Below are 20,812 nucleotides of genomic sequence, written 5' to 3' on the forward strand. Positions count from 1 at the left end.
CTGGCAAACATGGTGAAACCCCGTCTCTACTGAAAACTACAAAAATTAGCCAGGCATGGTGGCACGCGCCTGTGGTCCCAGCTACTCAGGAGGCTGAGGCAGAAGAATCGCTTGAACCCGGGAGGTGGAGGTTGCAGTGAGCCTTGATCCTGTCACTGCACTCCAGCCTGGGCAACAGGGTGAGACTCCGTCTCAAAAAAAAAAACTAATATTAATAGTAAAAACTCGGTATAGGCTATCCATTACTGTATTCCTGCATACCTTCTTGTAGCATTTGAATAAAGCTAATCCCTGAATTGATTGTTGTAAGGTAGAAGTAGATGACCCAATAAATGTTTGTTATTAATGAAAAGGACATTTCCTAAGGATTGTGTAGTGTTCTACTGTATGGTGCATATTCAGTGGAGTGGGAGTTAACTTCATAGTTTGTGTACCATTTGGATGCACATTTGAGAGGACAACATATTATTGGCACTTTGCAATTTTAAAAACTGGGATGAAAGTTGCCCTGGTAGGAAAGAAAATCCTTACTCTCCCTAAAAATGTTGGCTAGTTGTTTTTATTAATCTGACAAATGGACTAAAGAAGGTTGACCAATGTCCACAAATTTATGTAAATGAACTTATGAGCTTCATTTATCCAATTCCAAAGTCATTTCTTCACTACAGTGATGGTACATAGATAGGATAATAATGCAATCCACTAGAATATCCCTTTGTACCTTGTATTGCAGAATAGATAAGCATTTCCCCAATAACTCTTAACAATGAATTTATGTACTGTAAAAGATATGACATAAGACAAGTATTTTGAGATATGAAGAAGAGCAATGTAGTAGGGTATATCATTTCTTAGCTACATCATATGGGCAGTATACTTGAATGAATATTTCCTGAAGTAGAAGAGTAAAGAAAAATTATTTTTATAAAGAATGTTAATATAGTCAGGAAGAGGAGATGTTTGGGGATTGGTATAAAATTGCCACAACTTTACAATATAGTTTTAAATAGTATAGATTTCCCTAATATGTGTAATATAAAACACTAGAAATATTGGGGAGTTGGAAATCATAGAAATGAACAGAAGAATGATAAAATTGTTTCCATAGCTAATAAAAAATGAATTTTTGAAATCAGTATAGTATGAAGCCTCTGAGAGCAAGAACTGTATCATATTAATTATTATATTGCCAGTGACAAGGGCAATACTTAGTTCTAGCTAAGAGTTCAAGGTATGTTTGCAGAATGGTGAAAGAATGGACCAATGTATGCAGGTTTGTATAAAAACCCAACGTGATATTTCTAACAATTTGGAAAACAGAGAAAGATACCCTAAAGAAGGTGTTATAATTTTTTGTTAAGTATATGAACGTAAAAACTTGGCTTGTTAAGTTAGGCACACAAAAACAATTACTGCACTGGTTAACTTGAAGCAGCAGAGGCTGTAGTTTCCTAGTGCTGACTCTGGGCGCCGCTGTTGGCCAAAGTGGAGAGCTTGGCGCTCCAGATCTCCTCGCGCAGCCGCAGCGCGCTTTCCAGGGCAGCCCCAGCTCAGACTCCCCAGCGCCAGCCTTTACACCGCTTCCTCCTCGGAAAAAAGAATTTTTTCCTAAACTGGAACTGGAACTAAAGCCCGTTCGGAGATCCAAAAATCTACAATACAGAGGTTATTTGTAACCCGGCGTCTCCAGGCTGGTGAGCAAGCTGAGGAGAGCAAGAGGGATGGGGAGAGGCACCGGGGAGCTGGGCCGGGCTGAGAGGCTGCCAGTGCTCTTTCTCTTCCTGCTGTCTTTGTTCTGCCCGGCGCTCTGTGAGCAGATCCGCTACAGGATTCCCGAGGAAATGCCCAAGGGCTCCGTAGTGGGGAACCTCGCCACGGACCTGGGGTTCAGCGTCCAGGAGTTACCGACTCGAAAACTGCGCGTCAGTTCGGAGAAGCCTTACTTCACCGTGAGCGCAGAGAGCGGCGAGTTGCTTGTGAGCAGCAGGCTAGACAGGGAGGAGATATGCGGGAAGAAGCCAGCTTGTGCTTTGGAATTTGAGGCTGTTGCTGAAAATCCACTGAACTTTTATCACGTGAATGTGGAGATCGAGGACATTAATGACCACACGCCAAAATTCACGCAAAATTCCTTTGAGCTGCAAATAAGTGAGTCTGCACAGCCTGGCACACGATTTATATTAGAAGTAGCAGAAGATGCAGATATTGGCTTAAACTCTCTACAGAAGTATAAACTCTCTCTTAACCCAAGTTTCTCATTAATAATTAAGGAGAAACAGGATGGTAGTAAATACCCGGAACTGGCACTGGAGAAAACCTTAGACCGGGAACAACAGAGTTACCATCGTTTAGTCCTGACTGCCTTGGACGGTGGAAATCCACCCCTAAGCGGCACCACTGAGCTCCGGATCCAGGTAACCGACGCCAATGATAATCCCCCGGTATTCAACCGGGATGTGTACAGAGTCAGCCTTCGGGAAAACGTGCCACCAGGCACCACTGTGCTGCAAGTGTCAGCCACTGACCAAGACGAGGGCATCAACTCAGAAATTACTTATTCCTTCTACAGAACCGGGCAAATCTTTAGTCTGAATTCAAAGAGCGGAGAAATTACCACTCAAAAGAAACTGGATTTTGAAGAAACCAAGGAATATTCAATGGTTGTAGAAGGGAGGGATGGTGGTGGACTGGTTGCACAATGTACAGTTGAAATTAATATTCAAGATGAAAATGACAATAGCCCAGAAGTTACATTCCATTCTCTACTTGAAATGATTCTGGAAAACGCGGTGCCTGGAACACTAATTGCTTTGATCAAAATACATGACCAAGATTCTGGGGAAAATGGGGAGGTTAATTGTCAATTACAAGGCGAAGTCCCTTTTAAGATTATCTCTTCATCCAAAAATTCGTATAAGTTGGTAACAGATGGAACCCTAGACCGAGAGCAAACCCCGGAGTACAATGTCACCATCACAGCCACAGACAGGGGCAAGCCGCCCCTCTCCTCCAGCATAAGCGTCATCCTGCATATCAGAGACGTCAACGATAACGCTCCGGTTTTCCACCAGGCGTCCTACTTAGTCAGTGTACCCGAAAACAACCCTCCTGGGGCCTCCATCGCGCAAGTCTGCGCCTCGGACCTGGACTTGGGGTTGAACGGCCAAGTCTCCTACTCCATCATGGCCAGCGACCTAGAGCCTCTGGCACTGGCCTCTTACGTGTCCATGAGCGCGCAAAGTGGGGTGGTGTTCGCGCAGCGCGCCTTTGACTACGAGCAGCTGCGCACCTTCGAACTCACACTACAGGCCCGCGACCAGGGCTCGCCTGCGCTCAGCGCAAACGTGAGCCTGCGCGTGTTGGTGGGCGACCGAAACGACAACGCACCGCGGGTGCTGTACCCCGCGCTGGGTCCCGACGGCTCTGCGCTCTTCGATATGGTGCCGCGCGCTGCAGAGCCCGGCTACCTGGTGACCAAGGTAGTGGCTGTGGACGCAGACTCAGGACACAACGCCTGGCTGTCCTACCACGTGCTGCACGCTAGCGAGCCCGGGCTCTTCAGCCTGGGGCTGCGCACAGGAGAGGTGCGCACAGCGCGTGCCTTGGGCGACAGGGACGCGGCCCGCCAGCGCCTGCTGGTTGCTGTGCGTGATGGTGGACAGCCGCCACTCTCCGCCACCGCCACGCTGCACTTGGTCTTTGCTGACAGCTTGCAGGAGGTGCTGCCGGATATCACTGACCGCCCTGTACCCTCTGACCCCCAGGCTGAGCTGCAGTTTTACCTGGTGGTGGCCTTGGCCTTGATCTCAGTGCTCTTCCTCCTGGCCGTGATTCTGGCCATTGCCTTGCGCCTGCGACGCTCCTCCAGCCCTGCCGCCTGGAGCTGCTTCCAACCTGGTCTCTGTGTCAAGTCTGGACCTGTGGTTCCCCCCAACTACAGTGAGGGGACTTTGCCTTATTCCTACAACCTATGTGTTGCACATACAGGAAAGACGGAGTTTAATTTCCTAAAATGTAGTGAGCAATTGAGTTCAGAACAAGACATACTTTGTGGTGATTCATCTGGGGCCTTATTTCCACTTTGTAATTCCAGCGAGTCGACTTCCCATCCTGAGTTGGTGAGTTTCATTTATGTCTATTCTTTTTCATTACCCACCCAATTTTCTGTATTTACATGAAACTACCGTACATTTTCAAGTCCAATGAGTTGTCTTAGGGAAATCAGAGCTGCTCAGAAAGCTGTCCTACCATTCTTTAAGAGGAGCAGTAAATTGTGAGTTTTTATGTCGCATAAAAGAAGTAGCCTTATAGATTTACAAAGTAGTGAGAGTTTGCTCTTAGCTTCCTATCTAGCAAAAACATTTGGTGCGTTTTTTTGTCCTCTTTCTCAAAGCTAATGAATTTACCTATTCATTGTCTCATTCTTTAACATGTTTATATTTTATTATATGTAGATAAACCATTAAATTTAATGTATGTAACCATTTAATTCATCTTTTAAAGCAAAGAAACTGCTAGTAGATGTCTTTCTTCACTGATTTCACTGGTAGTTTTCATCTTTCTTATGTTCCTCATATATACTTTCTTATTCCTACCTAATGGATTTATGATTTTTTGAATCTCCTAAAATTTTATTAAAAATACTAAATGTTGGCTGGGTGCAGTGGCTCATGCCTGTAATCCCAGCACTTTGGGAGGCCGAGGTGGTTGGATCACATGGTCAGGAGTTCAAGACCAGCCTGGGCAATATGGTGAAAACCCGTCTCTACTAAAAATACAAAAATTAGCTGGGTGTGGTGGCGGGCGCCTGTAATCCCAGCTACTCAGGAGGCTAAGACAGGAGAATTGCTTAAACCTGGCAGGTGGAGGTTGCGGTGAGCCGAGATCACTCCATTGCATTCCAGCCTGGGCAACAAGAGCAAAACTCCATCTCAAAAAAAAGGAAGAAGAAGGAAAAGGAGAGGAAGAAGAAGAAAAATACTACATGTTATGTGCATGAGAGAGAAAGAGAGAGACTGATTCACTGAACTTAGAAGGTCCAAATCATCCAAATAATTTTCTAAGTTTATCCAGGTTTTCTTGGATGCAAAATCCTTTTCCACCTCTATATAATTACCAGAAGAAACTTACAAAAAAAGGAAATGCTATTGCCTGAATTTCTCTTGCTCGGAATCCTGACATATATTCTTGAAGAAGGGGAAAAAGACACCGGATTTGTCTTATCGTTTGGAGCTTTAAATATAAATGACTGGATGTTTTCTCAACATCCTTGTAGGACGGAAGGTGAATACAGGATTATTCCATTTTTAAGACAAAAACTACTAGTCTTGTGTACATACAAAGCTCCCATTACATGGTATAAGTCTTTTGCTTGGTTTCCCTTAGTATGTGATTCAGTAAATGGGTTCCTTACAAAGTGCTGAGATTTCTTACAATACCACTTACTTTTAACCTTTCAGTAGTTTTCTTTGTTGTATATTTTGTGTTCTTTTTCCCAAATTATTATATAAGTTTAAGTGATGCTTAGAATAATGTTTAAGACCACTTTAAAATTGCATAATTTATTGATGAAGGATTAAAATAGAAACTTGCTTTTCAGTGTATATGCATTTGAATCATTGAAACACAGTCTGTGCATGCATTACATATTCACATTAAAAAACTAAGCATTTTTTGAAATAGCAGAAAAGTTTAAGCAATTACAAAAATGTGAAAATTTCCAACTTTAATCCTGTTAATATTTAGCAATATTAGGCGAGAACATCTGTAACTGTTGCTGAATTAATATTACTTTTATAATACAAAAATTTAAAATAAATGTTTTTCCAGGAATTTTATCATCAAAATAAATTAACCCCAGAAAATAATTTCAAAGTGGATAATCTATCCTTATATATGTATTAATACAATTATATATTTTACATTTACAAATATATAGGTATAAAAATTAAAAATGACTGTACTTCCAAACAAGATTGCACATAAAAATTACTTCAGAAAATTGTTAAGATATACAGAAAAAATTGAAGCATCATAAAAAGGAAATTATAATAGTTTACATATCTAGAAACAAGAGTGCAAAGTTCTACCAAGAATAAGAATAAATTAATATTAAGCAATGGTTTGTGATTTTATAATACACTTACAGAAATTTTATTCCACTTTATTTACAACTCAGATATCTAAAAAATAGATTGCTTTTTAAATACAAATGCAAGAAACAATTGGAGAAATCTAAAATCATAATTAGAAGAGAGTAGTGTTTTCTTTATCAGCCATCTGATATAATGTTACACATCAGTGGGTGTAGTAACGGCTTAGGACTCTGAGCGCCGCTGTTGATCAACTCTAAGCGAAAATCAGGACTCCATCCGGATTTCCAGTTCTGCGACTACACAAAACCCGGCAGATACCACAAACCTGCTCCCAGGCTGCAGCAAAACTCAGCCTCTTTCTCCTAAGGAAAAGATCACCATACTTTGCAGGGTGGAAGAAAGAACCTGATGAAGCAGCGCGCACAGAGAGCCTTTTGAGAAAATTCCAAAGCGAGGCAGCAATGGCAGCTCCAACCAAATGCCAGCTCCGCGGAAGATTAGTCCTGCTATGCTCGCTCCTGGGGATGCTATGGGAGGCCAGGGCCAGTCAGATTCGCTACTCAGTGCCTGAAGAGACAGAAAAGGGCTATATTGTGGGCAACATCTCCAAGGACCTGGCTCTGGAGCCCCGGGAGCTGGCGGAGCGCCGAGTCCGCATCGTCTCTAGAGGTAGGACGCAGCTTTTCTCTCTGAACCCGCGCAGCGGCACCTTGGTCACCGCGGGTAGGATAGACCGGGAGGAGCTCTGTGCTCAGAGCCCGCGGTGTCTGGTGAACTTTAAAGTCCTGGTTGAAGACAGAGTGAAACTGTACGGAATAGAAATAGAAGTAACTGATATTAACGACAGCGCCCCAAAGTTCCAGGCCGAAAGTCTGGAAGTAAAAATTAACGAAATCGCGGTTCCTGGAGCACGTTATCCACTTCCAGAAGCTATTGATCCGGATGTTGGCGTGAACTCCCTCCAGAGCTACCAGCTCAGCCCCAATCACCACTTCTCCCTGAACGTGCAGACTGGAGACAATGGAGCCATAAACCCAGAGCTGGTGCTGGAGCGCGCCCTGGACAGGGAGGAGGCAACTGCCCACCACCTGGTCCTCACGGCCTCGGATGGCGGCGAGCCGCGTCGCTCCAGCACAGTGCGCATCCATGTGACAGTGTTGGATACAAATGATAATGCCCCGGTTTTTGCTCAACGGATTTACCGAGTTAAAGTCCTTGAGAACGTGCCCCCAGGCACCTGGCTGCTTACTGCAACAGCCAGCGACCTGGATGAGGGAATCAACGGAAAAGTGGCATACAAATTCTGGAAAATTAATGAAAAACAATCTCTGCTATTCCAGCTTAATGAAAATACTGGGGAAATATCAACAGCAAAAAGTCTAGATTATGAAGAATGTTCATTTTATGAAATGGAAATACAAGCTGAAGATGGTGGGGGATTGAAAGGGTGGACAAAAGTGCTCATTTCGGTGGAAGATGTAAATGACAATAGACCTGAAGTGACCATTACATCTCTGTTTAGCCCAGTGAGAGAAGATGCACCTCAGGGAACAGTAATTCTTCTTTTCAATGCTCATGACCGAGACTCTGGGAAGAATGGTCAAGTTGTCTGTTCTATCCAGGAGAATCTATCTTTTAAATTAGAAAATTCAGAAGAAGATTATTACAGATTGTTGACGGCTCAAATTCTTGACCGAGAAAAAGCCTCAGAATATAATATCACGGTGACTGCAACAGACAGAGGAACTCCGCCCCTGTCCACAGAAATTCACATCACCCTGCAAGTGACCGACATCAATGATAATCCACCTGCTTTCTCTCAAGCCTCCTACTCAGTCTACCTCCCGGAAAACAACGCCAGAGGTACTTCCATCTTCTCCGTGATTGCCTATGACCCTGATAGCAATGAGAATTCTAGAGTTATTTACTCCTTGGCAGAGGATACCATCCAAGGGTCTCCTCTCTCCACCTATGTCTCTATTAACTCGGACACTGGCGTGCTGTATGCTCTGTGCTCCTTTGACTATGAGCAGTTTAGAGATTTGCAAATGCAGGTGATGGCAAGTGACAGTGGAAGCCCACCACTTAGCAGCAATGTGTCATTGAGACTGTTTGTTTTGGACCAGAATGACAATGCCCCGGAAATCCTGTACCCTGCCCTCCCCACTGATGGTTCTACTGGTGTGGAGCTGGCACCCCGCTCTGCAGAGCCTGGCTACCTGGTGACCAAGGTGGTGGCAGTGGACAGAGACTCAGGCCAGAATGCTTGGCTCTCCTACCGCCTATTCAAGACCAGTGAGCCAGGGCTCTTCTCGGTGGGGCTGCACACAGGTGAAGTGCGCACAGCTCGGGCCCTGCTAGATAGAGATGCGCTCAAACAGAGCCTTGTGGTGGCTGTACAGGACCATGGCCAGCCCCCTCTCTCGGCCACTGTCACGCTCACAGTAGCCATAGCTGACAGCATCCCAGACATCCTGGCTGACCTGGGCAGTCTTCAGATCCCTGCAGACCTGGAGGCCTCAGACCTTACCCTCTACCTCGTTGTGGCTGTGGCAGTCGTCTCCTGTGTCTTCCTCACCTTCGTTATCACGCTGCTGGCCCTCAGGCTGAGGCACTGGCACTCCTCGCATCTGCTGCGGGCTACCAGTGATGGGTTGGCTGGTGTGCCCACCTCACACTTTGTGGGTGTAGATGGGGTTCGAGCTTTCCTACAGACCTATTCTCAGGAGTTCTCCCTCACCGCTGACTCAAGGAAGAGTCACCTGATCTTCCCCCAGCCCAACTATGCAGACACACTCATCAGCCAGCAGAGCTGTGAGAAAAATGAGCCTTTGTGCGTCTCTGTTGATTCCAAGTTTCCTATAGAAGACACCCCTTTGGTTCCGGTGAGTTCATTTTTTTTCTTTCTTTCTTTTCTTTTTTTGTTTTTTGTTTTGTTTTGTTTTTGAGACAGAGTCTTACTCTGTTACCCAGGCTGGAATGCAGTGGTGTGATCTCGGCTCATTGCAACCTCCGCCTCCCAAGTTCAAGCGATTCTCCTGCCTCAGCCTCCCAAGTAGAGTAGCAGGGACTAGAGTAGAGTAGCTGGGACTAGAGTAGAGTAGCTGGGACTACAGGCCTCCCAAGTAGAATAACTGGGACTACAGGCACGTGCCACCACGCCCGGCTAATTTTTTGTGTGTTTTTAGTAGAGACGGGGTGTCACCATGTTGGCCAGGCTGGTCTTGAATTCCTAACCTCAAGTGATCCACCCACCTCAGCCTCCCAAAGCACTGGGATTACAGGCGTGAGCCACTGCGCCTGGCCCTTAACTTTCTATTATAGTTAGCTTTCTCTTTAACTGTCTGTACTTAAGGTAGTATAAGTTGATATTAGTGTGTTTCTCATCACTTTTCACTGGGCCTAATTGTTGCTCCAACACTGAAAGGAGGCATTTATTAGTTATATTTGCTGATATAACTTTCATGTTCTCATAATTAACCTGCTGTCAACATAAACCATACTTCATGGGGTAGCTCTCAGCCTGCATTGACATGGGCTTTTTGGGTAGGGTTGCTTCATTGGTTGCAGTGGACTCATATCATAAAATTCTTACTCCTTTTTTTTTTTTAAGAGATGGGGGTGTCATTCTGTTGTCCAGGGTGGAATGCAGTGGTGTGAGTAAAGCTTACTGCAGTCTCAACCTCCTTCGCTTATGCAATCCTCCCACCTCAGCCTTCACAGTAGCTAGGACTGAGGTGGGAGGGCTAGCAAGCTATGTTGCCCAGACTGGTCTCAAACGATCTTCCTGCTTCAGTTTCCCAAAGCACTGGGTGAGGTGTGAACCACCTCACCCAGCAAATTCTTACTCCTACGATCATTTATTCAGGTCATACTATGTTTGTAAGGGTAAACTGATAAAAAGGTAAATGTATTCTTCTTAGAGAAACAGCTGAAAGCCCAGATTTATTGCTTCTATTCTTCCATTTCTATGACAGGAAAACACCTCTTTGAGGTTATATTTTTCAGATCACAAGTGTGTAAAGTCTGTTTGTGTTTACAGATATTTTCTGACGAAGATTCAAACTTTAGTTATCCACTTCCAAACCCTAGTAAACCAATTTTTTCCCTTTAATGGTGAAAGTTGTCACATCTTTTATTCTCATATCTTCAAAGGTCTCAATTTCCTAATGCTTTAATGTTAAATTATGGAGAATAGTAGGACATTCTTCTTTTCTATAGTATATGCTTGCTCAAGAGAAGTTTCTAAGACTGGACACTGTGAAATGACAAAACAAGGAATTAAAAATATTTCTCTCACATATATTATTTCTGGCTCAATTCTCCAACTTTTGAGTCTAGAAATGAACTTGCATATCAGATATAATTTAAGAAAATATTCTCAGGAACTGCTGGGAAGATTCTAAAACTATTTTACTGTTTTTAGCTATAAGGAAGAGAATAATGTATTATTTAATGTTATTTTAAACATAGTGTTGTTTCAAATAGTAAATAACATTTCACAAGACATTTGAAAATAAGCTTTGAAGTTGACTCAAAATTCTATGCTAAACATGTGATCCATAGATACACTGATGACTGCTGGCATTTCTGTGGAAATGAAGAATTGTTTTATTTGTTTGTAATTATTTGGGTTTCAGTTGCTTTATTTTTAAGAAAAAAAAGCTAAAGTGTCTGGGAATCCTTTATGACATACAGACATTTTAATTATTTCAAACACGTTTTCCCCCTTAAGCGGGTAGCAAAAAAAATAAAGCATACTTCAGGCTCATGTTTTTAACCATGCAACAAGAAAATTGTTACAATTTCTGTTCTGAGGAGTAGCCTTCATACTTAGTATTTATAAATATTGAAATGTGTGTTAATTTGGGGAAAACATAACAGATATCCATGAAGGCTTGTATGTCATGGTAGGTAGTTACTATTCGATACCACAAAAATGTCTCTTGCCCTTAAAACCAGAACACGAGGCTCACCAGACAGATGACTGAATGGAGTATGGAAAATCTTTATTTCTGTTTTTCTTAGGCTATGTAGGACTTAACTTATTGTGCATTGGTAACAGATTGTAGAACATAAGCTGAAAGATAAAATTCTTGACCTTAATGTCTCATCTTAAAAAGAAGCATTGGTTGACATTCTATATCTCGTATTACTTAAAAATAATGGGGGAGCGCTGTGTATATTAAACAAAGATTGGCTTTGTGGTGATCATTGTTGAAGGTGGGGTGATGGCTATGTGAAGGTTCACTATATATACTCCCTACTGTTGTATAAGTTTGAAATTGTGCATAATAGATTTATTTAAAACACGAAGCATAGAAATATCTACTATAATATTATGGTGAGAGCAAAATTTGAGGGGAATGTACACCTGCATTTTCGAAGAATATATACATTTCGGAGACCGAATTCAAAATGAAAAACCGGGCTGCTGTCCCGCACGGAGCCTCTGGGCGCCGCTGTCGGCCAGTGCAGAGCAAGCGCTGACGCCGGGGATCCGTCAGCCTCTGGCCTGGGATTCCCTGCGCAGCCAACAACAGAAAGAAGAAAACCAGCTCCCACACAGAGGCTCCCGGCTGCGCAGACCTTGCCCAGCACAGCGGATCGCTAGCTCCGAGACCCGGGACTCCTCCTGTCCTGGGCCGAATGCTCTTTTAGCGCAGTAGAGTGCACTTTCTCCAACTGGAAAAGCGGGGACCCAGCGAGAACCCGAGCGAACGATGGGAGGGAGCTGCGCGCAGAGGCGCCGGGCCGGCCCGCGGCAGGTGCTATTTCCTTTGCTGCTGCCTTTCTTCTACCCCACCCTGTGTGAGCCGATCCGCTACTCGATTCCGGAGGAGCTGGCCAAGGGCTCGGTGGTGGGGAACCTCGCTAAGGATCTAGGGCTCAGTGTCCTGGATGTGTCGGCTCGCAAGCTGCGAGTGAGCGCGGAGAAGCTGCACTTCAGCGTAGACGCGGAGAGCGGGGACTTACTTGTGAAGAACCGAATAGACCGTGAGCAAATATGCAAAGAGAGAAGAAGATGTGAGTTGCAATTGGAAGCTGTGGTGGAAAATCCTTTAAATATTTTTCATGTCATTGTGGTGATTGAGGATGTTAATGACCACGCCCCTCAATTTGATAAAAAGGAAATACATTTAGAAATTTTCGAATCTGCATCCGCTGGTACACGACTATCGCTTGACCCTGCCACGGATCCTGATATAAACATAAACTCAATTAAAGATTATAAGATAAACTCTAATCCTTATTTTTCATTAATGGTTAGAGTTAATTCCGACGGTGGCAAATACCCAGAGTTATCTCTGGAGAAACTCCTAGACCGGGAAGAACAGAGATCTCATAGCTTGATATTGACTGCCTTGGACGGAGGGGACCCACCAAGAAGTGCCACCGCTCACATAGAAATTTCTGTCAAGGATACCAATGATAACCCCCCGGTTTTCAGCAGAGACGAATATAGAATTAGTCTTAGTGAAAATCTGCCCCCTGGGTCCCCTGTGTTGCAAGTGACAGCCACTGACCAGGATGAGGGGGTCAATGCTGAGATAAACTACTACTTCCGAAGCACTGCCCAGAGCACAAAACACATGTTCTCATTGGATGAGAAAACAGGTATGATTAAGAATAACCAGTCATTTGATTTTGAAGATGTAGAAAGGTACACCATGGAAGTGGAAGCGAAGGACGGAGGTGGTCTCTCTACCCAGTGTAAAGTAATCATAGAAATCCTGGATGAAAACGACAACAGCCCAGAAATAATCATCACTTCTCTCTCTGATCAGATTTTGGAGAATTCACCTCCAGGAATGGTTGTTGCCCTCTTCAAAACACGGGATCTGGATTTCGGAGGAAATGGAGAAGTCAGGTGTAATATAGAAACAGACATTCCATTCAAGATTTATTCTTCTTCCAATCACTACTACAAACTGGTGACTGATGGAGCCCTGGACCGAGAGCAGACACCAGAATACAATGTCACCATCGTAGCCACTGACAGGGGCAAGCCGCCCCTTTCTTCCAGTAGAAGCATCACCTTGTATGTCGCTGACATCAACGACAACGCCCCAGTTTTCGACCAGACGTCCTACGTGGTCCACGTGGCCGAGAACAACCCGCCAGGAGCCTCCATTGCGCAAGTGAGCGCCTCTGACCCGGATTTGGGGCTCAATGGCCACATCTCCTACTCTATAGTGGCGAGTGACCTAGAGCCCCTGGCGGTGTCGTCATACGTGTCAGTGAGCGCGCAGAGCGGGGTGGTGTTCGCGCAGCGCGCCTTTGATCACGAGCAGCTGCGCGCCTTCGCGCTCACGCTGCAGGCCCGCGACCACGGCTCGCCCACGCTCAGCGCCAACGTGAGCCTGCGCGTGTTGGTGGGAGACCGCAATGACAACGCACCGCGGGTGCTGTACCCAGCTCTGGGTCCTGACGGCTCCGCGTTCTTCGATATGGTGCCTCGCTCTGCAGAGCCCGGCTACCTAGTGACTAAGGTGGTAGCGGTGGACGCCGACTCGGGACACAACGCCTGGCTGTCCTACCACGTGCTGCAGGCCAGTGAGCCCGGACTCTTCAGCCTGGGGCTGCGCACTGGGGAGGTGCGCACGGCTCGAGCCTTAGGCGACAGGGACGCAGCCCGCCAGCGCCTGCTGGTCGCTGTGCGTGACGGTGGACAGCCGCCACTCTCTGCCACCGCCACGCTGCATCTGGTCTTCGCAGACAACTTGCAAGAGATACTGCCAGACCTCAGCGACCGCCCTGTACTCTCTGACCCCCAGGCTGAACTGCAGTTTTACCTGGTGGTGGCCTTGGCCTTAATCTCAGTGCTCTTCCTCCTCGCCGTGATTCTGGCCATTGCCTTGCGCCTGCGACGCTCTCTCAGCCCTACTACTTGGGACTGCTTCCATCCTGGTCTCTGTGTCAAGTCTGGACCTGTAGTTCCCCCCAACTACAGTGAGGGGACTTTGCCTTATTCTTATAATCTGTGCATTGCACATACGGGTACAAAAGAGTTTAATTTCCTAAAATGCAGTGTGCCCCTACATTCCAATGAAGACATGGTTTGCAGTGTTTCTCCTGGAGCCTTAATTCCACCTCATGGTGGGGAGGATTTGACTTCACATCCTGAGACTCTAACTTCGGTGAGTTTCTCTTTTTTGTGTGTGATTTATCTAATAGTCTACTAGTTTCTCATATTTTAGGCATACTACTTTATTTTCATATCTAGAATCATATGTTTAAAATCCATAGCTTTTTACAATATTTTCTCAATGTTTTTTCAATTATAGTTTTCACTATGTATTTGGTTCATAAGTTGCTCTTTTTGTAAAATAATGTCACCAGACTGAAGATATTTTGTCTTTGTCTTTTTTTTTTTTTTTTTGAGATGGAGTCTCGCACTGTTGCCTAGGCTGGAGTGCAGTGGCGTGATCTCTGCTCACTGCAACCTCCGCCTTCTGGGTTCAAGCGATTCTCCTGCCTCAGCCTCCCAAGTAGCTGGGATTACTGGTGCCCCTCACCACAGCTAAATTTTTTGTATTTTTAGTAGACATGGGGTTTCACTATGTCGACCAGGCTGTTCAGAAACTCCTGTCCTCGTGATCCTCCCACCTTGGCCTCTCAAAGTGCTGGGATTACAGGCGTGAGCCACAATATTTTGTCAAGTTCTGACTATCGAACAGAAGCAGTGGTCTTGGCATCTAAGAAAACAAACAAGTAACCTATCTATTCAAATTTGCGAAGACTTAGTGAATTTACGATATCTTATTTATATATTTTTAAAGCCTAAAAATATTCAGAAGACAGGCCCAGTGGCTCACACCTATAATCACAGCACTTTGATAGGCTGAATCGGAAAGTATCACTTGAGCCCAAGAATTGAGACCAGCCTGGGCAATATAGGGAGACCCCCCCATCTCTACTAAAACAAAAACAAAAACAAAAAAAAACATTAGCAGAGTGTGGTAGCATTCCCCTGTGGTCCCAGCTACTTGGGAGGCTGAGCTGGGTGGATTGCTTGGTCCTGGGAGGTCAAGGTTGCAGTGAGCCCTGATCTTGCCACTGCACTCCAGCCTGGGCGACAGAGTGCGACCCTGTCTCTAAAATAAATAAATAAATATGCAGGCAGGGCCAAGTGTGCTGTAATCCCAGCACTTTGGGAGGTGGAGGTGGAGAATCTCTTGAGCGCAGGAATTTGAGACCAGCCTGGGCAACACAGGGAGACTCCATTGCTACAGAACATTTAAAAATTAGCAGGGTGTGGTGGCACATGCCTGTGGTCTCAGCTACTCTGGTGGCTGCGGTGGGAGAATCGCTTGAGCCCAGGAAGTCTAGGCTGCAGTGAGCTGTCTAGGTGACAGAGTGAGACCCTGTCTCAAAAAAAAAAAGACATTTCTAAGAAATAAATGAAATACTATTGCCTTTGCACTCAGTCTCTGATTCTCTGATAGAAGATTTTTGAAGAAAAAAGATAAAATCTTTGAAGAGTTCTATACTTGGAAGGCATAGTGACATAAACACTTCTGAACATCCTGTTCTCTGTGTGAAAGAAGTGAACTTCTATACCCTTTGCATTTGAGGGAATAATTGCTACTGGGTTGATGGGCACACACAGTTGAAGATATGTGAACCACTGGACTTTGGCCTCTGATACAAACTGCCTAAGAGAAGAGATTATTTATACTGGTATTAATGCTCTGATGAAAACAGGTCATTTGACATAAACACTTACTTGTTAAAAACCTATATCACTACATCTAACTTTGTTTTCTAAAATTTTTAGTACTTCAAATTCTACGTATTTCTTTTCTCATTACAATGCAAACAGTTTAATTTTCAACTGTAATATATGTTCATTTTAGTTTGTGATTACCTGCTTAATCATTTAAATAGGTCCATTTAACTTGTATCCCTGTAAGATAAAGTATGTTTTACACAAAAAGGTTGATTAAGGCTCAGTAAAACTATTCTAGAAGAGTACTTTAAAAACCTCTTACACAATCCTAAGCTAAATAAGTTTAATGAATTAAGTAGTTACAATTATAAAGCTTCAGAGTGAATTATCTCATGAGTTTATTTAATATAATCTTTGTATGAATGTATACTAAATAAAATTGGACTATTCAAATCACAATTTTAAATTATAAGACTTTTCTGAATTTACCTAGACACTAATATGACCTAAAATAAGTATTATTTACCTTTTATTAAAGTGTGTACATTTCTGTTGGGAAAACGTGTTGCAAATATATATTTAACCAAACATTATCTTGAAATATTTACAATATTTTCACTCCACTTTATCACACCTCCCCTAAGAAACCTACATATAGTAAATTATTTAAAGATAGGAGTGGAGAAACCAAAGAATCTATGTAAAATATAATAATCCAACAGAATAGAGTTTACTTTCCATTGCATGTATCACTTGGGTGCAGTAACTTCTTAGGACTCTGAGCGCCGCTGTTCACCTACTAGGAGAGAAAACGCAGCCAGAGCTCAATCCGGATTCTCAGGGCTTCAACTACACAAGCCCCACAAACCGGCTGCTGGGCTGCAGGGAAGCTCACTCCAGAATTTAAAGTGCCCAGGCTACAGAGACACCCTGAAGCCACATAAAGACAAAGGAACCGGTTGAAACACACAACGTGTCCAGTGAGGACTTTGCAGAATTCTGTAACCAGACTACAATGGCCGCTCAAAGGAATCGCTCAAAGGAATCAAAGGATTGCAGCGGGCTGGTCCTGCTCTGCCTTTTCTTCGGGATTCCATGGGAGGCTGGAGCCCGGCAGATCTCCTACTCAATTCCTGAGGAATTAGAGAAAGGCTCTTTCGTGGGCAACATCTCCAAGGACTTGGGGCTGGCGCCCCGGGAGCTGGCGGAGCGCGGAGTCCGCATAGTCTCCAGAGGTAGGACGCAGCTTTTCTCTCTGAACCCGCGCAGCGGCAGCTTGGTCACCGCGGGCAGGATAGACCGGGAGGAGCTCTGCGCTCAGAGCGCGCGGTGCGTGGTGAGTTTTAATATCCTTGTGGAAGACAGGGTGAAACTTTTTGGGATAGAAATAGAAGTAACTGATATCAATGACAATGCTCCAAAATTCCAAGCAGAAAATCTAGACGTAAAAATTAATGAAAATGTCGCTGCGGGAATGCGTTTTCCTCTCCCGGAAGCTATTGATCCGGATGTGGGCGTGAACTCCCTGCAGAGCTATCAGCTCAGCCCCAATAAGCACTTCTCCCTAAGAGTTCAGAGCCGTGCCAATGGCGTCAAGTACCCGGAGCTGGTACTGGAGCACTCCCTAGATCGCGAGGAAGAGGCCATTCACCACCTGGTCCTCACCGCCTCCGACGGGGGTGACCCTCTCCGATCTGGCACTGTCCTTGTCAGTGTGACTGTCTTCGATGCAAATGACAACGCGCCGGTCTTCACCTTGCCAGAATACCGAGTGAGTGTTCCTGAGAATTTGCCTGTGGGCACTCAGCTGCTGACAGTCACAGCCACCGACAGGGACGAAGGTGCCAATGGAGAAGTGACATATTCATTCCGAAAATTACCTGACACGCAATTGTTGAAGTTCCAACTAAACAAATATACTGGAGAAATAAAAATATCAGAAAATCTAGATTATGAAGAAACCGGTTTCTATGAAGTAGAAATACAAGCAGAAGATGGAGGAGCATATCTTGCAACTGCAAAAGTGTTGATTACAGTAGAAGATGTAAATGACAACAGTCCAGAGCTGACCATCACGTCTCTATTTAGTCCAGTGACTGAAGATTCACCTCTGGGAACAGTCGTAGCCCTTTTAAATGTGCATGATTTAGACTCTGAGCAGAATGGACAGGTAACCTGTTCCATTTTGGCGTATCTACCATTTAAATTAGAAAAGTCCATTGACAGTTATTACAGATTGGTGATACACAGAGCCCTCGACAGGGAACAGGTATCCTCTTACAATATCACAGTGAGAGCCACAGATGGGGGAAGTCCTCCTCTATCAACGGAAGCTCACTTTACGCTACAAGTGGCAGATATCAATGACAACCCACCTACCTTCTCTCAAGTCTCCTACTTTACCTATATCCCAGAGAACAACGCCAGGGGTGCCTCCATCTTCTCAGTGACAGCGCTGGACCCGGACAGCAAAGAGAATGCCCGGATTATTTACTCCCTGGCTGAAGACACCATCCAGGGGGTACCTCTGTCCTCATACATATCCATCAACTCAGACACTGGCGTCCTGTATGCACTCAGATCCTTCGACTATGAGCAGTTTCATGAGCTACAGATGCAGGTGACAGCCAGCGACAGCGGGGATCCTCCACTCAGCAGCAACGTGTCGTTGAGCCTGTTTGTGCTGGACCAGAACGACAATGCGCCCGAGATCCTGTACCCCGCCCTCCCCACAGACGGTTCCACAGGCGTGGAGCTGGCGCCCCGCTCCGCAGAGCCCGGCTACCTGGTGACCAAGGTGGTGGCGGTGGACAGAGACTCGGGCCAGAACGCCTGGCTGTCCTACCGTCTGCTCAAGGCCAGCGAGCCGGGACTCTTCGCGGTGGGGGAGCACACGGGCGAGGTGCGCACGGCGCGGGCCCTGCTGGACAGAGACGCGCTCAAGCAAAGCCTCGTAGTGGCCGTCCAGGACCACGGCCAGCCCCCTCTCTCCGCCACTGTCACGCTCACCGTGGCCGTGGCCGACAGCATCCCCCAAGTCCTGGCGGACCTCGGCAGCTTCGAGTCTCCAGCTAACTCTGAAACCTCAGACCTCACTCTGTACCTGGTGGTAGCGGTGGCCGCGGTCTCCTGCGTCTTCCTGGCCTTCGTCATCGTGCTGCTGGCGCTCAGGCTGCGGCGCTGGCACAAGTCACGCTTGCTGCAGGCTTCAGGAGGCGGCTTGACAGGCGTGTCCGGCTCGCACTTTGTGGGCGTGGACGGGGTTCGGGCTTTCCTGCAGACCTATTCCCACGAGGTCTCTCTCACCGCGGACTCGCGAAAGAGTCACCTGATCTTCCCCCAGCCCAATTATGCGGACACGCTCATCAGCCAGGAGAGCTGTGAGAAAAAGGATCCTTTGTCTTTGTTAGATGATTCGAAGTTTCCTATAGAGGATACCCCATTGGTTCCAGTGAGTTTTATTTTCATTTTTACTTTTGTTAAAAAACAAAGATTGGTTTTTACTTTGAAGTTTGCGGCATGATGGTGGAAAGTGTAAATGCTAAAACACTGATGAGTAGAATTTGATGTTTATTAAGGTTTTTTTTTTTTTTTTTACTTTCTGGTAAAATTCACCTAGTCTCAATCAAGGCCTATATGTCATAAGGCTTTGTTATGATTAGCTTTGCAGAACCTTGTAGTTTATAGTGTTGTTGAGTACAATATTGACAATTCCTAAGACAGACTTCCATACAGAAGTGCCTGTCAATTTATATTTCCTCCTGGGTGGTCACATATTGAAACTCCAGCCCCTTAAGCAACCCTCTTGTTCTGAAGGCAGGTCTGGTAAGAATAGGTAAGTATCAGAAAGAAATCTCCTCTGGAAACACAACCCAAATCCAAGAATACTCAATGCAGTTCTTCCCAAGGAGAAGGGCAATAGGCCTTTTTCAAACTACATTTTATATATTTTTCAATCTATACTTTGTGGTGATAGTTGCAGTTGAATATACTAAGTTTTTCATTAATATTGAATTAACAATTTATTTATAACAATGTATGCTTAGATTTTTCCAGCCCTATTTATAACTGATAACACTGCAGTATCCTTTTTGCATACAATTCTCTAATTTCACACTACTATGTGGAAGATACAGCATTTTAATTTAACTTTCATTGCTCAATAGGGATCCTGAGGAGGCTATAGAGGGTGAAATTAAGAATATTTGGGATTCTGCTTTTGTCTTTTTTGTTAAATTTTCTAGTGACTAAGGCTGAAAGTAAATATGGGTTGGGAAGACAGATAAATTTGTACATGTTCCCGAGAACAGGAGCAAGAGATACATGACAAAGCTATTTCAGTGGCTCTTTAATGTATAAGGAGGCAAACACCTGAAACTCTGAAAACTCTGAAATTGAGAGGCAAAATAAACTTAGAGTCAAGAAATAAATGCCATTTCTGCAGATCCGAATATAAACACCAACCACAGCTGTAAAAAAGAAAAGAATATATGCAACGAAGGGAAATTATATAAACAAAGGATCATTGGAGGTACTGATGAGTTCATTTAGTTCAATGAAAATAGTGATGTATTAGGTAGATCTCTTAATTTTATTACTAGTATTCTACTAAATGTGGTAGTATAAAGTCAAAAAGCATTCCGAAGTTTCTCAAGACCCTTATAATTCCATGATTTTTTTCAGGTCAGTCAACATTTGTTGAATGATAGGTCTGTGGAAGGAAAGCACACTCTTTAGGGTCATAGTTATTAACTATTAAACCATTGAAACTATTATTTTATATTTGTGTTAATGAGAGTCAAAATTATTGTGCATTCATCTCAAATAATTCTATTATTTTGAAAAATACAGGGTTTTTTTTTTTTTTTAAAAACTGCTCTTGACATTGTAGCTATTGTGAGAAAATATTTTGATTATAATTATTTAAAAGCAATACAGGACACCCTGGATGATGGTAATGACTAGGGCAATGATTGCATTCCAGTACTTAAGTATGAAATAAGGAATTATTACTTTCTAGGTGAATATAGGCTAGAATTGAAGA

At 44.4% G+C, this 20,812-nt stretch overlaps 14 protein-coding genes and 1 pseudogene across 14 annotated transcripts in view; all 15 read left to right on the plus strand.

Moving 5' to 3' along the window:
* The window catches only part of PCDHGA1 (protocadherin gamma subfamily A, 1), a 181,896-nt gene that overhangs the window by 65,402 nt on the left and 95,682 nt on the right, over positions 1–20,812 (plus strand).
* The window catches only part of PCDHGA2 (protocadherin gamma subfamily A, 2), a 173,709-nt gene that overhangs the window by 57,212 nt on the left and 95,685 nt on the right, over positions 1–20,812 (plus strand).
* Positions 1–20,812, plus strand: part of PCDHGA3 (protocadherin gamma subfamily A, 3) — a 168,420-nt gene that overhangs the window by 51,925 nt on the left and 95,683 nt on the right.
* Positions 1–20,812, plus strand: part of PCDHGB1 (protocadherin gamma subfamily B, 1) — a 162,383-nt gene that overhangs the window by 45,886 nt on the left and 95,685 nt on the right.
* The window catches only part of PCDHGA4 (protocadherin gamma subfamily A, 4), a 157,524-nt gene that overhangs the window by 41,027 nt on the left and 95,685 nt on the right, over positions 1–20,812 (plus strand).
* PCDHGB2 (protocadherin gamma subfamily B, 2) overlaps positions 1–20,812 on the plus strand; it is a 153,234-nt gene that overhangs the window by 36,737 nt on the left and 95,685 nt on the right.
* The window catches only part of PCDHGA5 (protocadherin gamma subfamily A, 5), a 148,403-nt gene that overhangs the window by 31,906 nt on the left and 95,685 nt on the right, over positions 1–20,812 (plus strand).
* The window catches only part of PCDHGA6 (protocadherin gamma subfamily A, 6), a 138,664-nt gene that overhangs the window by 22,167 nt on the left and 95,685 nt on the right, over positions 1–20,812 (plus strand).
* The window catches only part of PCDHGA7 (protocadherin gamma subfamily A, 7), a 130,203-nt gene that overhangs the window by 13,706 nt on the left and 95,685 nt on the right, over positions 1–20,812 (plus strand).
* Positions 1–20,812, plus strand: part of PCDHGB4 (protocadherin gamma subfamily B, 4) — a 125,188-nt gene that overhangs the window by 8,691 nt on the left and 95,685 nt on the right.
* Positions 1–20,812, plus strand: part of PCDHGA8 (protocadherin gamma subfamily A, 8) — a 120,969-nt gene that overhangs the window by 4,474 nt on the left and 95,683 nt on the right.
* PCDHGB5 (protocadherin gamma subfamily B, 5) overlaps positions 1,537–20,812 on the plus strand; it is a 114,961-nt gene continuing 95,685 nt past the window's right edge. The window contains 1 exon segment of the mRNA NM_001082565.3: positions 1,537–4,118. Within this exon segment, the coding sequence (NP_001076034.1) occupies positions 1,722–4,118 (2,397 nt within the window). The 5' untranslated portion in view covers positions 1,537–1,721.
* The window catches only part of PCDHGA9 (protocadherin gamma subfamily A, 9), a 110,090-nt gene continuing 95,685 nt past the window's right edge, over positions 6,408–20,812 (plus strand). Inside the window, 1 exon segment of the mRNA NM_001082557.3 lies at positions 6,408–8,980. Within this exon segment, the coding sequence (NP_001076026.1) occupies positions 6,557–8,980 (2,424 nt within the window). The 5' untranslated portion in view covers positions 6,408–6,556.
* PCDHGB6 (protocadherin gamma subfamily B, 6) overlaps positions 11,602–20,812 on the plus strand; it is a 104,896-nt gene continuing 95,685 nt past the window's right edge. The window contains 1 exon segment of the mRNA NM_001082566.3: positions 11,602–14,236. Within this exon segment, the coding sequence (NP_001076035.1) occupies positions 11,819–14,236 (2,418 nt within the window). The 5' untranslated portion in view covers positions 11,602–11,818.
* On the plus strand, positions 16,284–19,535 carry PCDHGA10P (protocadherin gamma subfamily A, 10 pseudogene; annotated as a pseudogene).

The sequence above is a fragment of the Pan troglodytes genome, chromosome 4, assembly GCF_028858775.2.
Source record: "Pan troglodytes isolate AG18354 chromosome 4, NHGRI_mPanTro3-v2.0_pri, whole genome shotgun sequence".
Classification (NCBI taxonomy): Eukaryota; Metazoa; Chordata; class Mammalia; order Primates; family Hominidae; genus Pan; species Pan troglodytes.